Source organism: Hordeum vulgare, chromosome 1H (assembly GCF_904849725.1).
Source record: "Hordeum vulgare subsp. vulgare chromosome 1H, MorexV3_pseudomolecules_assembly, whole genome shotgun sequence".
Taxonomy (NCBI): Eukaryota; Viridiplantae; Streptophyta; class Magnoliopsida; order Poales; family Poaceae; genus Hordeum; species Hordeum vulgare.
The window spans coordinates 514315401-514332419 of NC_058518.1; the positions used below are offsets into that span (position 1 = coordinate 514315401).

The 17019-nt window shown below is 48.1% G+C and overlaps 1 protein-coding gene across 1 annotated transcript; it reads right to left on the minus strand.

The window, feature by feature from the left end:
- Nucleotides 1–11157: 11157 nt before the first annotated feature.
- Nucleotides 11158–12906, minus strand: LOC123421873. Its single transcript, XM_045107615.1, has 4 exons — nucleotides 12790–12906; nucleotides 12548–12680; nucleotides 11701–11861; nucleotides 11158–11602 (listed from the first exon to the last, which is right to left on the minus strand). Exons 2-4 carry the CDS (start codon nucleotides 12671–12673, stop codon nucleotides 11443–11445), a joined length of 447 nt encoding a protein of 148 aa, XP_044963550.1. The 5' UTR covers nucleotides 12674–12680; nucleotides 12790–12906; the 3' UTR covers nucleotides 11158–11442.
- Between the last annotated feature and the right edge of the window lie 4113 nt (nucleotides 12907–17019).

The following is a 17019-nucleotide window of genomic DNA, read 5'->3' on the forward strand; positions in this document are numbered from 1 at the left end:
GAGATAACAGATGTCAATTTTGGTTTAGATACCTTGTTGCTGTAGAGCTGGCGGGAGCGCATGAGCCAGCCTGGTTCGAGCAGGAGTCGCTGTGATTGCTGGACGTACGAGTAAAAAGTCATTCTCACATCAACCAGCAGGAAAATACTTTAAGTTGCTTCAATCAATGATTAGCAGCAGTAGGTCAGGATATATGTACAGGTTCACGCTAGTAGAAAAAGGGGCTTCCGTTCCAGCTCAATTTACACATTAGTCCCGGTTCAAACGGCAAGGGCGCTGGTCGGTCATTAGTCCCGGTTCAAAAGGGACCTTTAGTCCCGGTTCGTGTCTCGAACCGGGACTAAAGGTCTACCCTTTAGTCCCGGTTCAAAACACGAACCAGGACTAAAGCCTCCAAACCCTTTAGTCCTGGTTCGAGACACGAACCGGGACTACAGGGGTTTTGTATTTTTATTTTTGCCTGTTTTTAAATTTTATTTCTATTTGTAGTTTCTGTTTTAAATTGCTTATATCTTTTAGGATTTTTTTTTTGAGTGATTCTTTTTGCATTAGATTCAAAATTTTGTCTAGTTTCTGTTTGTGCAATTAGTTTTTAAATTCGAATGGTTTAAATTTGAATTTGTTCAAATTTGCTTCAAACCCAAATTGTGAATAACTTGAGTTTACAAATAGTTTTTAATTTAATTCTTTTTTCTCCTAGTCATCTGTTAGATTGTTATCACAGTAAGATTTATTTGGTTATTTTTAGAATAATTTAAATTTGGATTTTAATTAAAACAATATTGTTTTGCTTATATAGTTGTTTTAGTCATTTAATTGTTGTTTTTTATTAATTTTAGTTAGTACTTTTTGTAGATTTTAACATGTTATAGTATGGTGCATATTGAATGCATAAAAAGTCTGGAATTAAAATCATTTTAATAAAATGCCTTTGTAGCAGATGGGTTTTCGTCTGAAACCTTGATACTTCGGAGGATGATCCATTTTGTACACGAAGTGCATCCAGTTTTTATCGTAACTCTCTCAACTTTTTAGCACATGCCATGTGGGTGAAACTATGATACCATGCCAAGTTTCAACCTTTTCAGAGTTCATTTGTAGTGCTTTTCAATTTCAGGGTCAATTAGCTCAAAAAAGTAAGTAAATACATGAAAAATACCAAATGAAGTCAGAAAATATTGAAAATTTATGATGTGGCTTTAAATGGTGTATTTTAAACACACAAAAAGTATCGAGTTCAAATACGTTCAAAAAAATGAAATCTCTTTGCAATAGATGAGTTTTCGTTCGAAACCCTGATACTTCGAAAGAGATTGTTCACTTTGTACACGAAGTGCATCCAGTTTTTGTCGTAACCCTTTCAACTTTTTAGCACAAGCTATGTGAATGAAATGATGATACCATGCCAAGTTTCAACATTTTCAGAGTTCATTATAGTTCTTTTCAATTTCAGGGTCATTTAGCTCAACATAGCAAATAAAGTTAGAAAGGGTTAACTCTGGCTTGGTTAACCTTAGTTGTGATTCTGGCGGGGACGGTGCTAGCAAATGTAGTCGACGGGTATGATTGGACTCTTGGCTAAAGGGGGATTCTGAAATTTTTCTGATAAATTTTCATATAAAATTTATTTTAATCTGAGTTACAGATTAATTTATATGATTTTTAGAAGTTTTGAACTATTTTTTGAAATTTATTAATTACAAAAATCCAATTATTGCGCGAGCATGACATCAGCATTGCATCAGCTGGTCAATTTGGCCGTTGCTGGTCAAACCTGACCAGTGGGGTCCACTGGTCAGTGACTCAGGCCTTGACTGGAGTTAGATTTTAACTAATTAGATAGTTAACAGGGGTTGGGCCCACTGGTCAGTGATTGTTTAAGGTAACTACCTTAATTAAAGAATTATATAGTTAGTCTAATTAATCTAGGGGTTGGCCCCACGTGGCAGTGACCTAGGAAGGTCAAACCCCTGGTAGTTGGGGTCAACTCCATCGACGGTGAGCCGCCGGCAGCTCCAGAGACGGCAGAGGGGATCGGAAATCCCCCTCCGACGACCATTTGGCCGGCGGAGACCACAGCTAGAACGGTCTCTCGCCCGCGCATCTAAAGGAGCTAACCACGGGGGCTGGGATGGACAGAAACGACACCGGCGACGAACTACGCGGCTGTCGGAGTTCGGCCATCGTCGAGATCAACGAAGTAGAATGCAAAACGGACGGATCTAAGTGCCTATAGCATCTACACGACAACGCTAAGCTCCTCGTGGCATCGGTTGGACCAAGCGATCACTAGAACATCACCGGCGGTGAGCTCCTAAGGAGGACCTCGTCGGGCCTCGATGGAATCGACGACTACGACTCGGGATTGAAATGGAAAAGAAGAGGAATGTGTTCTGCAGCTCACTAGGAAGGCAGGGGCGTCGAGAACGAGCTCGGGGATGGCCTGATGGAGGAGAATCGAGGACGACGACCTCAATGGCCGGAGGAGGAAGATGATGGCGTTCGGGCGATGGAGGGCTTTTGGTGTCGCGTGGCTCGGCGGAGAGCAGCAGCAGGTCACGGCGGAGCTTTTGAGCGGCTCAGGGACGAGAGAGGACGGCGGGGGCGAGCTAGCGACGACGAGCTCGAGCGGCGGCCATGGCCGGCAGAGAGCGAACTATGATACAAAAGATTGTGGCCCGACTCGCTACTCCACAGTGCCCCACCCAGTTTGGAAGATGCTTTGGAGTATGAAAATTCCAGCGAAAGTACAAAATTTCATCTCGGGATGCTTGCATAATTGTCGGGGGAATGATCCCTGGATACCCCAAAGACGCAGAGTCGAGCGGGGTGCCTGCCCGCCCAGGCCGACTGCTCCCATTCCGCCCATGGCCAGCTCCTCTGACCAGCCGGCTACGCCAGCCAAACGGCTGCCCGGAGTCAACTACGACGTCCCCTCGGGCATCGTACTGCTTCATCTACAGTGTAACTTGTCCCCTGGGCGCTGGTTTATAAAGTGCCCCGGGAACAAGCATAGCTTAGGTCTCAAGCTGCATATAGCTTGGCATGTAAGCTACCCACTGTAGCTTACATACCAAGCAGCTTGATATGTAAGCTACCCACTGTAGCTTACATACCAAGTAGCTTGGTATGTAAGCTATCCATTGTAGCCTACATACCAAGCTACACATCCATACAAAGGGCCTCATGCCCACCACGTATGGAAAAACTCTCTCTCACGCTCTCACTCCCCCACATACACACACTCAGACATGAGGCCAAAGAGGAGGCACTCAGCTCTCTTCCTCCTCCAATACAGCTCTAGGAGCAACCTTGTACTACCAAGGTAAATCATATACACAAATGCAGGAGTAGAGGTATTATCTCTCCGGAGAGCCCCGAACCTGGGTAAACCACCGCGTATTATTACCCTATCCCGTCCCGGATCCTCCACAACAGTCTTGCCCTCACCTCAATTAGCCATCCACTGACATATGCCGTCAGGATACCCCTATATAGAAACAGTGGACGGCTTGCCCTTCCGTGCTCCAGCACTCCCACGGATCAGTCATCCTACCCAAGAAGAAGAGAAAGTGCCCACGTGCATGGCTTCTAGGCGCATGCATGTCCAGACCATGTGCATGGCTAAGTGCATGGACCTTTTGCATGGTCTGGCCGCATGCATGGCTGCATGCACGCGCGGCCGGCTGCCCAGCTACATCTAAGCATGCTGCCTACCCGGATGCACTACGACAAGCACCTTGGCTGCATTGGCCGCTGTCCGGCTGCAGCTGAGGTCGCTGCCTACCCGGCTACTTGTCCACTGCATCACGGCCGGCTGCCCGACTGCGTACCCGCTCACCTCACCAGACGCATCGGCCGGCTCGCCGCTGCCGCGTCTCTCCCGCGCCGACTCGCATCGGCGGGCTCCGCCTCGGCTGATGGCCCTGCCTGGACCTCAGCCGGTGCCGGCTGCTCGCGTGTGGTCTACTGCCCATGGGAAAGGTCAAAGGAGAGACACCGGCTGCTCGGCCAGCTGACCTGCATTGCCGGCTGGCCGGCTGGCCTACCCGTCTACTTCGACGCTGGACCGACTCCGGTCACCCATTTACTTCGCAATCCGACATGCTCGCACACCCGCCGATCGTCAAAGGTTCGGCGGCTACAACCAGCGGGTGTCCGGACGCGTTCCGCTAGCAAAAGTTCATGACGGCTGCAAGCCGCACCGATCATCGTCGACAACAACCGCCTTGTCAATTTTAAAAAAGCAATAGCCTTGCCGGCCGCGACCCGTAGCCGGCCAACATCGTCAATATCTGCTACAACAACAGCAAGAAGCCTCCGCCCGACTCTCAAGTCGTCCGGAGGCTCGGAGGCTACACCCAGCGGGTGCGCTTGCGCTTCCCCGATGGAAACAGTCAGCCGACAGACTCTGCGTCCGTGCCCAGCAGCGCCTCGCGTGCACCAGCCGGCGGACCACGCGTTCGCGCCCGGCAGCGCCTCACGCGCACCAGTCGGCGGACATTGCGTCCGCGCCTGACATCCCCGACGCTACCGTCTAATCCAACAACAGCAAAGACCCTTCGCCCGACTCTTCGAGTCGCCCGGAGGCTCGGAGGCTACACCCAGCGGCCACGCCCTCCCTGTTGTAAAAGAACACATAGTGTAAGCCGGCTGATCCCTGGTCACCTCGTACGAGCTTGCGGACTGGCTCCGGCTGTCTGGCTTGCGAGGTGACGTCAGGTAAGGCCGGATGCATGCAAAGTTCAGCTACAAAGGGTCGTCGGCTCGGGATCGGAGGCTACGCAGCGCATGCCCCTTGTTGGCTTTAACAAGCTAGGGGGCTCGCTAGCCGCTCGGACGCCCTCCCTATTGTAAAAGAACACATAGTGTAAGCCGGGTGATCCCTGGTCACCTCGTACGAACTTGCGGACTGGCTCCAGCTGTGTGGCTTGCGAGGTGACGCCAGGTAAGGCCGCATGCTTGCAAAGTTCGGTTACAAAGGGTCGCCGGCTCGGGCTCGGAGGCTACGCAGCGCATGCCCCTTGCTGGCTTTAACAAGCTCGGGGGCTCGCTAACCGCTTGGACGCCCTCCCTATTGTAAAAGAACACATAGTGTAAGTCGGCTGATCCCTGGTCACCTCGTATGAGCTTGCGGACTGGCTTCGGCCGTCTGGCTTGTGAGGTGACGACAGGTAAGGCCGGATGCATGCAAAGTTCGGCTACAAAGGGTCGCCGGCTCGGGCTCGGAGGCTACGCAGTGCACGCCCCTTGCTGGCTTTAACAAGCTAGGGGGCTCGCTAGCCGCTCGGACGCCCTCCCTATTGTAAAAGAACACATAGTGTAAGTCGGCTGATCCCTGGTCACCTCGTATGAGCTTGCGGACTGGCTCCGGCCGTCTGGCTTGCGAGGTGACGCCAGGTAAGGCCGGATGCATGCAAAGTTCGAATATAAAGGGACCCCGCGTCCGCTCCCGGCAGTGCCTCCCGCGCACCAGCCGGCGGACCCGGCAGCGCCTCACGCGCACCAGCCGGGGGACCCCGCGTCCGTGCCCGGCAGCGCCTCGCGCGCACCAGCCGGCGGACCCCGCGTCCGCGCCCGGCAGCGCCTCGCGCGCACCAACCGGCGGGACACGCGTCCGCGCCCGGCAGCGCCTCGCGCGCATCAGTCGGCGGACATTGCATCCGCCCCCGACGTCTCCGATGCTACTATCTACTCCAACACTAGCAAAGACCCTCCGCCCGACTCTTCGAGTCGCCCGGAGGCTCGGAGGCTACACCCAGCGGGTGCGCTGGTGCGCCCCCGCTGAAAACAAGCCAAGCCGTCCCCGGCTTGCAATTGACCGTCATCGACAACTTCTGCATCAACAACGACTGTGAAAACCCTCCGTCCGGCTCTTTTGAGTCGCACGGAGGCTCGGAGGCTACTGTCGGGGGAATGATCCCTAGGTACCCCAAAGACGCAGAGTCGAGCGGGGTGCCTGCCCGCCCAGGCCGACTGCTCCCATTCCGCCCACGACCGGCTCCTTTGACCAGCCGGCTACGCCAGCCAGACAGCTGCCCGGAGTCAACTACGACGTCCCCCCGGGCATCGTACTGCTTCATCTACAGTGTAACTTGTCCCCTGGGCGCTGGTTTATAAAGTGCCCGAGGAGACAAGCATAGCTTAGGTCCCAAGCTGCATATAGCTTGGCACGTAAGCTACCCACTGTAGCTTATATATCAAGCAGCTTGGTATGTAAGCTATCCACTGTAGCCTACATACCAAGCTACACATCCATACAAAGGGCCTCATGCCCACCACGTATGGAAAAACTCTCTCTCACTCCCTCACATACACACACTCAAACATGAGGCCAAGGAGGAGGCGCTCAGCTCTCTTCCTCCTCCAATACAGCTCCAGAAGCAACCTTATACTACCAAGATACATCATATACACAAATGCAGGAGTAGGGGTATTATCTCTCCGGAGAGCCCCGAACCTGGGTAAACCACCGCGTATTATTACCCTATCCCGTCCCGGATCCTCCACGACAGCCTTGCCCTCACCTCGATTAGCCATCCCGTGGCATATGCCGCCAGGGTACCCCCTATATAGAAACGACGACAATAATGCAGTCCCATGCCAGAGTATCCTAATTAACCACCATGTGGGAAATCAGTCCCAATGCCCAGATTGCATTGACGGAGCGGAGGATCTACTCCATATGTTGTTCCAATGTGCGAGATCTCAAGCAGTGTGGGAAGCGTTGGGGATTGCTGCTTATATCAACTTTGCTTCTATAACCGATCGTGCAGGTTCAGTGGTCCTAGAGTTCATTTTGTGTGATGAATCTTGTTGGCGCCACTACTCTAGTGTGGTGGAGTTGCCGGAGCTCATCTCTACTTTCTGCTGGTTCCTATGGTGGCAACGGAGACAGTATGTGCGAGGGGAAGTGATTCTATATGCAGAACGCACGGCGATGGCGATGGTTGCTTTAACGATCAACTATGGGCGCGGTTCACAAGCCAAAACCACTCCAAGACCAATACATGGCCATTATACTTGGCAGGTCAGCTAATCCTAAATGTTGATGCCTCATTCACAGAAGGAGATTATACTGGGTCTTGAGGTGTTGTTATCCGTGATCATCGGGGATCTTTTATGTCGGTGTCCACGGCAAAACTGGAACATGTCGCAGATGCTCCTCGACAGAAGTGACGGCTTTGTTTGAAGGTCTGAAGCTATCAAGAGATACATGATTCCAAGACTTGGTGGTGAGATCGGACAATTTTACTGTGGTGGATGCAATCAGGCGAAATGAAGGATATTCCATGGTAGCAGCACCAATATTTGATGAATGCCAGAGTTTTGTAGAAGATTTCGGGAAGTTTGCTGTTGAGCATTGTTTTAGGAAGTCAAATTCTATTGCTCATAAGCTAGCTAGATGGGTCGTGCTGATAGTTCATCTAGATGGGTTGATACTCTACCTGATTTTATTGTAATTCAATTGGCTGACGATGTATCTATGCTTTGATTAATAAAGTAAGCTTTCCCGTCAAATAAAAAAGTTCACCGTGGACGGCCCATCAAGGCCTCTTCAAGCAAATGGCATGCGAGAACAAAATTTCACGCGAAGTAGACTTGAGTCTGAATCTTGACAATGGCCTGACTTTTTATATTGTTTTTCGACCTTTTATAGGTCCCTTGGACGCGGGTGACGCGAGTTTTTGGGCTGGACCATCAGGTGGATGGCGCAGGCAGCAGGTACTTGTTGGGGCGCTTAAGGCGCCGAACAGGAGTTTCCCGTAAAGATTACCGAAGACAACAGATTTTCTTTTTTACACCACCTCATTTGAACGTAAATTTACACACATGTATGTTATGCCTTCATGTATATCTCTGCTTTTATTTTTATTTTTTAAGACATATAAAATATGAAATTTAATGAAATTCAGATTTTTCAAAACCGAGCTTCATGGAGCTCAGTCTCCAAAGATAATATTCGTATACTACAAGTATATCTTCCCTAATAATAAAGCGCGCAGCGCTTCTGTCGTCCGTCGCGACATTTTTACAAAAACACCCCTCGATTTTTCGGTATTCAACCCGCGGTACGTTTTTAAGTGATACAAAGAGAAAATGTTTCGTTTTTATAGAAACGCCCCTGTAGTTTTCGGAATTCAACCCGCAATCCATTAAAGTGCTTAGGTTTCGGCCGCTTCCGCTGCTGCTGCTTCTTCTCGATGAAGTGGAGCGAGAGGACATCGCTCAGCGAGCCGCCGACGGCGGCCTGGAGGAACTCGCCGTCGCGGCGGAGCACGCCCAACACCTGGTCCAGGGCCCCACCACCTCCTCGCCCCCCGCTCCCGCCCCGCTGGTGCGTTAGGCTTTGCTTGTTCCTCCCCCACCACGACCGCTCCTATCGCGGCACCCACTTGTCGTTGTTGCTCCACCGCCACTCTTCGCGGCACACATGGGCAGCACGACGGGCCGCAGCAGCAGTGACATCGCATCTGCTCCGTGGCGGCAGGGGCGGGCGGCGCGTGGTGGTGGCCGGCGGCGGGGGGCGTTGGGTGGTGGATGGGGCGGGAGACATGGTCGGGACTAAGAGGGTGGGTGGAGGAGGAAGGTAGGGGAGGAGGAAGGAGGAAGAACGTGGAGGTGGTGGGTGGTGGCTCAGGATGTGTGGGAGGTGAGAGGATAAGGTGTGGAGGTTGGGGTGAGTTAGGGGTGCGTGGGCTGGGTTCGACTCCACTGCAGTCATGTTATTACTGCACCGGTACAGTCACTTGTAAAATCTGCCGTTCAATCTAATTGGAAGGTTCACGTTTTTCCTCATCTGTCCCTGTCAAAACGACGTCTTCTTCCTTTCGCCGACCCCGCCTCCGACCTCCACCTCCTCGACCTGCTTGCCGGGCACAAAGGTGCCGCTCCTGCCGGCCGCCATGCTCGCCTTCTTGTCGATAGATATAGCATCCGGTGCTGCTTATGCCAACGACCGCGCTGCTTATCAACGGTGTGCAGCAGATGCATCATGGAGCTCTCGCTGCCCAGTGCAGTAGCTCCCGCACTAATTATTACGACGAAATGGCCAAGTGCAAAGCAGATACAACATTATATAGATCCCGATGTTGAATGTACTTGCACGCGCAGCCTGTAGGCGCACTACATGCATATGTTTACCCCTAGACAATCAGAAGACATACAACATAACCAGCAAGGCCGTCGAGTACACGACCGTCGAGTTATTCGATTTGGTCGGTTGTCGGTGGTCACCGGTGAACAGCACGAATGGCGGCGCCACAGTGTAACATTGCCCTCCCGCTGGTCGACGACGGAGGCTTGCTCTGCAGCACTGAGAAGAAGGAGCCCGCAACAGCCTGCTACACGAGCAGCAGGGCGACGACATTATCTGCGAGCAGTAGGGCGACCTCGACGAGGAACACGGCGCCGGCGATGTTCCCGAGTAGCGCGGGCGACCTGGACAGGGAGGATGGGCCGCCACACTTTCCTTGAACCACTGCAATGTCCTCCACGACTGTTCATCAACGACTGCCATGTCCTCCACGACTGTTGCCCCAGGAACTTCGGCTGCATCAGGCCACCGAAGAGGATGAAGCAGTGCACCTCACGGGCTAATAAGTTTTTTGTTTCCCCTAAATAACAGGATTACTGAGGAGCAAGGAGAACCATCAGATTGTAATGGATGGTAGATATTAAAGCTACAGTACCCGTGCAGTGATAGTTTAACTGCAGAGGAGCCGAACCCGCATGGGCTGGGGTGATTTTTTTTGGCTTCGTTTCACTGCGTTTTGCTGACCCTTTTCCAGATACATGTGATGGTCTTGGAGCTGGTGCCCGCTTCTGTTTAGCTTGTTCGGCCATTAGCTGTCACTTTGAAAACATATCACTTCCTCCAACTGCCTGCCGAGCAGCAAAATTTGTTGCCGTTGTTCTCATTTTATCATCTTCTTCTTTGTTCGGCTGCAAGAGATTAAGTTATCAGGAAAAGAAGAGATGTCAAACTAGAGAGACAACATCAGATACTTACGTTCACATTCTTTGGACGGCTTTCCTCTTTTTCTTTCTCCAATTCTGCGCCACCACTGCTACCACTGCAACTGAAAAACGTTTCGTTTTTGTAGAAACGCCTCTGTAGTTTTCGGAATTCAATCCGTAGTCCATTAAACAAACACATCACGCCAGATCCCCTTCCTCTTCCCCACGCACGAGTCTGCGCCCAAATGAGGAGGACCTCGAGGCCTTCTACCGCCGCTTCGTCAGGTCCAGGATCCGACGGGCGAGGAGGCGATGGGCCGGCGATTGCCCGACGACGGCGCTTGGAGGCGACGGGCTGGAGACGGACTAGCGATGGTGCGCTGAGGCGGAGAGGGCCGGGTGTGACGAGCATGGCGATGCGGTGACGGGGATGGGGATGGCCGGGGGGCGGCGCGAGAGGCTAGCGGGCAGGGGCGACGCGACGACGGGGACGCGGCAAGGGAAAGAGGAGGCCGGCAGGGTTCACGCGGAGAGAACGGCGTTCCGTTTCGCAGGATCCAAATACGTTGATACCCCAAGACTCACCAGAGTGTTGATTTTGCAATATCCATTCAACACACCGAGGGAAGCATGGAGCCTGAGGATTGGAGTCCGGCGGTGGCACCATAGCCACCCATGATGTGTCATACGCAGACGGCGAGAACTGAGGTTTCGCTATGTTTCCGTATTCTAGCATCCCGTTTCTGATATATGTCCAACATTTAACCAATGACATGAATCTCATGACACGGACTTTAAACAATTACTCAAAACAAGGGTTAGAAGTGATGCTATAGATGTCTTAATTTACATTTAACATTTAATGGCAAAACAAATAGGTTCTCTAACTTTTTCTAGCCCGGTGCAACGCACGGGCATTTGTACTAGTAATAGATAAACATGGATGGGCCCAGTTGCATCGCCTCTCCCAAGCACCCAAATTGCACTGTTAACAAAATTATCACATCTTTGGTCAGATTTACTGAAATCCCACGTTTCGTCCTCATGCAACTTGAAACGACCCAGATTCTCCCATCTTTCAAAAAATCACAAAAACCTGGTTGGAACTCAAACCTTCAATCCCCAGAGTTTCTCATCTTCCAAAACCACAAAAACCTGGTTGAGAGAACCAAACGACCCAATCTCCAGAATCAGATATCACAAAAACATGGGGTGTCACACACTGAATGGATCGCAAAAGGGCGGTCACACAATTTGCTTAGAAAATGAGCCTTCTAAGACGAGGATCCTCTAATAAATTAAGTCGGTAACACCAACAACGATGCATGCGAGCAACAACATACAACCAGCTATGTAATGTTTGTTTGCATGCAATCTACTCAACGGAACAAACGACGTCACCACCACATAGGTGCTAGATAGTCAAACTCCAGGCCATAAATTAGAAGCTGAAAACACGAGCTGGCCATCTTTGATCGGTTGTTAATTTGTGACATTGTCTTCACTGCAGTCCTTTAAGTTAGCCAGTGCCCTCTTGTTGAGGTTGACATCAACAACAGCAGCAGTAAGTACCACGCAAAATGTCGTCTTGGCAGCTAACTCTACCACACCCTGAGCTCTTCTTGCATACATCAGAATGCGCCTGCGGGTAGAGAGAGGTCAAATGGGAGCATTATTATATATATAAACTCGTGTCAAACAAACATGGGATTGAAGGAAGAAATGGATCAGGTATCCTACTGATAGGCATTTTGCTCTGGAATGCCTTGTACAGGAAGATGCAGCTGGTCAGTGCTCAGCCCCGCCTTAGATAAGGCATCATAAAGCTCCTTGTTCTTCAGCTCCGCCTTAGACACGGCATCATACAGTGCCTCCTTCTTCTGCTGGATCTCACGCGCTTCCTGGATCGATGAAGACAGATTGTAGTATCACAGATTGTTAGGTAAGCGCTGGTTGTGATTGGTAAACAATTAAGAAGAAGACTGCCCTGCCTGCCAATTAAGCAAGGTTTGGTATGTACTCCCTCCGTTCCTAAATAGTATAAGTCATTTTAGAGATTTCATTATGGACTAGATGCGGATGTATATAGACATACTTTAGTGGAATCTTTAAAAAGACTTGTATTTTTTAGTAACGGAGGGAGTACATGCATGTGTAGCATAGCAACTAGTAACAGCACCTCTGCAATTGCTTGGTTGGGTTAGCTAGTGGTCAGAGCGACAGATTGCGTGCTTGGTAAATACGTAATACTAGTAGGAATTGAAGCAAGCAGAAGAGGGGATGGTTGAAGATATCAAAACAGTAGCAGCATCAATCCCTACATGTTGCGGGTAATAAATTGACAAAGGGATGAGCACAAGGTCGTCAATGGTCAGCAGATCAAGCAGGAAAATAAGGTAGCTTGATCATATGATTTATATGTGGTACGTCAGGATAAAGTAAACAAATAATTTTGCTCTTGTTTCTACTAGCTAATAGACACATGCATGCTGCTGTTCCGATTGTTGCACAGAATCCGATTATCTCTGGCTGCAGTCGTCGTGAGACGATTCGTAAGGGAAAAAGGTGGCAATTTTGGTTAAGATACCTCGGTGGAGAGCTGGCGGGAGCGCATGACCCTGCTTGGGACGAGCCTGCGTCGCTCCTCTGCCTGCACTCGCTGGAGCAGGGAGCCACCGAGCCTCCTCGCCGCGCACCGAACCGCCGCCATCATCGCCGGCCTGCCGACAATTGTCAGGAATTAGGATAAAAAGTCCGTCACGAATCACCACCGCCGGCCGGCAGGCCAGCCGCGGCACCCCAACTGCCCACCCCCATACACACACAAACCTCGATCTGGTTGCAGCCGTAGGGATTTCGGTGGGCGTACCTTGCGGATCTGGGCGATCCTTCCTCACGCGGCTAGGGTTCCTCGTTCGCCTCCGCCGAGAAGAAAGAAGGGGAGGAAAGTGGGTGGGGGACGGTGGGTGGTCTCTTGCTCTGTCCGGAAGGTGCGGGGTGCCACTTATATCCTCGCGAGCAGGCCCGACCCGGTCCAGTGCAGTTCTTCTTCTTGGAGGTTTCGGTCCAACTTTGGAGATTCTTTTTTTTTTCTCTCAAAAAACAAATTATGGCCGAATTATATTTTGGAAAGACACCCATAGGAATCTACCAAGTATATTTTATTTCAAATATTATTGTTTTTCCTATTTTCTCCACTACTAGTTCTTTGGTTTTTCGTTTCGTTCTTTTTATTTATTTATTATTATTTCTGTTTTTTCTTTATTTTCTTTGAAACGGACGTTGTCATTTTTACAAATAGACATAGAATATTTTTCTATAAAAAGTAAAGGACATGCCCAATATTAGAAATGCAATAGTAGGCACTAGCACAAAAGGTTCGGGGTTAGTTTGAAACTGTCTAGCAATTTTTATAAATTCAAATGCATTTAATTAATCATTTGGCCCAGTGTTAAATTAGATTTGAGGCACTTAAAATATGATAAAATGCTGGTTATAATGTTTTAAAAACATGTGGATTATTTTCAATCCATCCAAGATTTTTCTTTTACGGTTTGAAGAAATCATTTATTTCACTTTATTTTAAAATTTGAAATTGGGCTTTGATTTTTAACACGTAGCAACTTGGCTTAGTTTACCTTGATGACATGGCACCATTAGCGTGTGATTATTGTAGTTTAATTACCAAGATTTCACATTGCCAATGAGAGGTTTGAGACAGGGAGATCCTGTCTCTCCATATATGTTCCTATTGTGTGCTGAAGGATTCTCAAGCGTGATTGCTCATGAGGAAGAGACTGGTAACATGAATGGCATGCATGTGTGCAGAGATTCTCCAACGATATCCCATCTACTCTTTGCTGATGAATCCCTTATTCTCATGAGGGTTGATGCTCAGAACGCAACCTCCTTGCGTGGGATTCTAGACGAGTACTGTGCAGCCTCAGGTCAAATGGTGAGTGAGCCGAAATGCTCTATATTTTTCAGTCCCAACACAAATGTGGAGGTAAAGGCCGAAATATTTCCAAACTCTGAATATCATGATGGAGTCTATTTCAGATAAATATTTGGGTCTGCGAGCCATGATAGGGGCGGACAATGTGGATTGTTTTAAACATATTATAGAAAGAATACAAGCTATGGTGAATGGTTGGAAGGAGAGGACTCTCTCATTTGGAGGTAAAGAAGTTTTGGTGAAAGCGGTGGCCCAGCCATCCCAACATAAGCGATGAGTGTATTTAAATTCCCGAAGAAAATTTGCAAGGAGATCACAGATGCAGTGTCGCGGTATTGGTGGGGTGACGAGGATAACCATCGAAGGATGCATTGGTTCGCATGGTGGAAAATGTGCATACCAAAGGAGAGAGGAGGAATAGGTTTCCGGGACATTCATAGTTGTAACTTAGCAATGCTAGCAAAGTAGTGTTGGAGGCTGATTGAAAATTTTGGATCCCTCTGTGGTCGAGTCCTAAGAGCCAAATACTACCCTAGATATACTTAACTGTCAAGTGAAGAAGGGGTCATCCTCTGTGTGGCACAGAATCTGGGCGGGGTCCAAACCTTTAAGAAGGGTTGTATATGGAGGGTAGGCAATGGAAAAAAAGATAAATATATGGGCTAATTGTTGGATCCCAAACAGTGCATCCAAGAAAATCTTAACTGTACCAGGGAACCAAGTACTTACCAAAGTGAATGAGTTGATTGATCCAATCACAAGTGAATGGGATGATGAACTAATCCGGGAGAATTTCTGGACCATTGATGGTGGACGTGTTTTGCAAAATCCATTATATCAGGCAAATATGGAGGACTATGTTGCTTGGCATCTCACGAAGAGTGGTACCTTTTCTGTACGATATGCCTATTATAAGCAGTGGAAAGCGATCTATGATACAAAAGATGGTGGCCGAACTCGCTACTCCGCAGCGCCCCACCCAGTTTGGAAGATGCTTTGGAGTATGAAAGTTCCAGCGGAAGTAAAAAAAATTCATCTGGGGATGCTTGCATAATGCAGTCCCCTGCCAGAGTATCCTAATTAACCGCCATGTGGGAAATCTGTCCCAATGCCCACATTGCATTGACGGAGCGGAGGATCTACTCCATATGTTGTTCCAATGTGCGAGATCTCAAGCACCGTGGGAAGCGTTGGGGATTGCTCTCATATCAACTTTTCTTCTATAACCGATCGTGCAGGATCAGTGGTCCTAGAGTTCATTCTCTATGATGAATCTTGTTGGCGCCAATACTCTAGTGTGGTGGAGTTGCCGGAGCTCATCTCTACTTTCTGCTGGTTCCTATGGTGGCAACGGAGACAATATGTGTGAGGGGAAGTGATTCTATCTGTAGAACGCACGGCGATGGCGATGGTTGCTTTAACGATCAACTATGGACGCGGTTCACAAGCCAAAACCACTTCAAGACCAATACATGGCCATTATACTTTGCAGGTCGGCTAATCCTAAATGTTGATGCCTCATTCACAGAAGGAGATTATACTTGGTCTTGTGGTGCTGTTATCTGTGATCATCGGGGATCTTTTTTGTCGGCGTCCACGGCAAGACTAGAACATGTCGCAGATGTCTTCTCGACAGAAGTGACGACTCTGTTTGAAGGTCTGAAGTTATCAAGAAATACATGATGCCAAGACTTGGTGGTGAGATCGGACAATATTACTGTGGTGGATGCAATCAGGCGAAATGAAAGATATTCCATGGTAGCAGCACCAATCTTTGATGAATGCCAGAGTTTCGTAGAAGATTTCGGGAAGTTTACTGTTGAGCATTGTTCTAGGAAGTCAAATTATATTGCTCATAAGCTGGCTAGATGGGGTTGTGCTGATAGTTCATCTAGATGGGTTGATGCTCTACGTGATTTTATTGTAATTCAATTGGCTGACGATGTATCTATCCCTTGATTAACAAAGTAAGCTTTCCCGTCAAATAAAAAAGTTCACCGTGAATGGCCCATCAAGGCCTCTTCAAGCAAATGGCACACGAGAACAAAATTTCACACGAAGTAGAGGGCTCTACCCATTTACGTTTGTCCGTCCGTTCAAAAATAGGATCTCCCGGTCCATTGCGACAAGTTTAACCACCCCGCCACCCGCCACGGAGCCTTCATGTGCTTAGATATGTCATTGTTTTCCTTATCATCGTTTCTTCCGTTTCTTCTTTTTTCATTTTTCTGTTTTTTGTTTTTGTTTTCGGTTTCTTTTTAATTTTCCTTCTTTCTCAGTCGTTTATTTTATTAATTCATCCACAATTTTTTAAAATTTGACGAACTTTTTTCTAATTCAGTGAACTTTTTTTTAATTTAATAAAGTTTGTTTTCAAATTTGACGAACTTTTTCAAATCCAATGATCTTTTCAAAAAAATACCGATGAACTTTTTGAAGATTGATGATTTTTTTCCTTTAAATTTGTGAACTTTATTCGAAACGGTGAACTATTTTCAAACTTCCTAAACTATTTCAAAATCCAGTGAACCTTTTTCAAATCCAATGAACTTTTTTTGAAAATTTTAGAAAAGTTGCTGAACTTTTTTAAAAATCCATTGAACCTTTTCAAAATTGATGAACTTTTCTCAAATTCGATGAGCTTTTTCCAAATTTGATGGAAAAAATTCAAATTCGATGAACTTTTTTTAAAAATCGATGATTTTTTTGAAATCCGCTGAACTTTTTTCGAAGTTGATGAAAGTTTTTAAAAAGTCATGAAATTTTCTCAAATTCGATGAACTTTTTTCAAGTTTGTGATTTTTTTCTTCAAAAATTATGAATATTTTCAAATTCATATTTTTTTTATTCAAATACGTAAAAAAACTGAGTGATAGGGTAGATGAAATAGCAATGCCCCATTGTTCTTATATAGTTAGAGAAACTAGCAGTCGAAATACTCTAGTTGGTGTAGTGGTTAGTCGAACTTCTCTTGTACGTAAAGACCTGAGTTTGAATATTGACAATGGCTGACTTTTTATGTTGTTTTTCGACCTTTCATAGGTCCATTGGACGCGGGTTTTTGGGCCGGCCCATCAGGTGGATCGTGCAGGCGCTAGGTACTT

Bases quoted from the DNA above. Each gene is read 5' to 3' on its own strand.
- LOC123421873 (XM_045107615.1), bottom strand. From the start codon at position 12,673: ATGATGGCGGCGGTTCGGTGCGCGGCGAGGAGGCTCGGTGGCTCCCTG. The intron at 11,862-12,547 runs GTATCTTAACCA...TCATCGATCCAG, and splicing joins CCCGCCAGCTCTCCACCGAG to GAAGCGCGTGAGATCCAGCA. The intron at 11,603-11,700 runs GTAGGATACCTG...CTCTACCCGCAG, and splicing joins CCAGAGCAAAATGCCTATCA to GCGCATTCTGATGTATGCAA.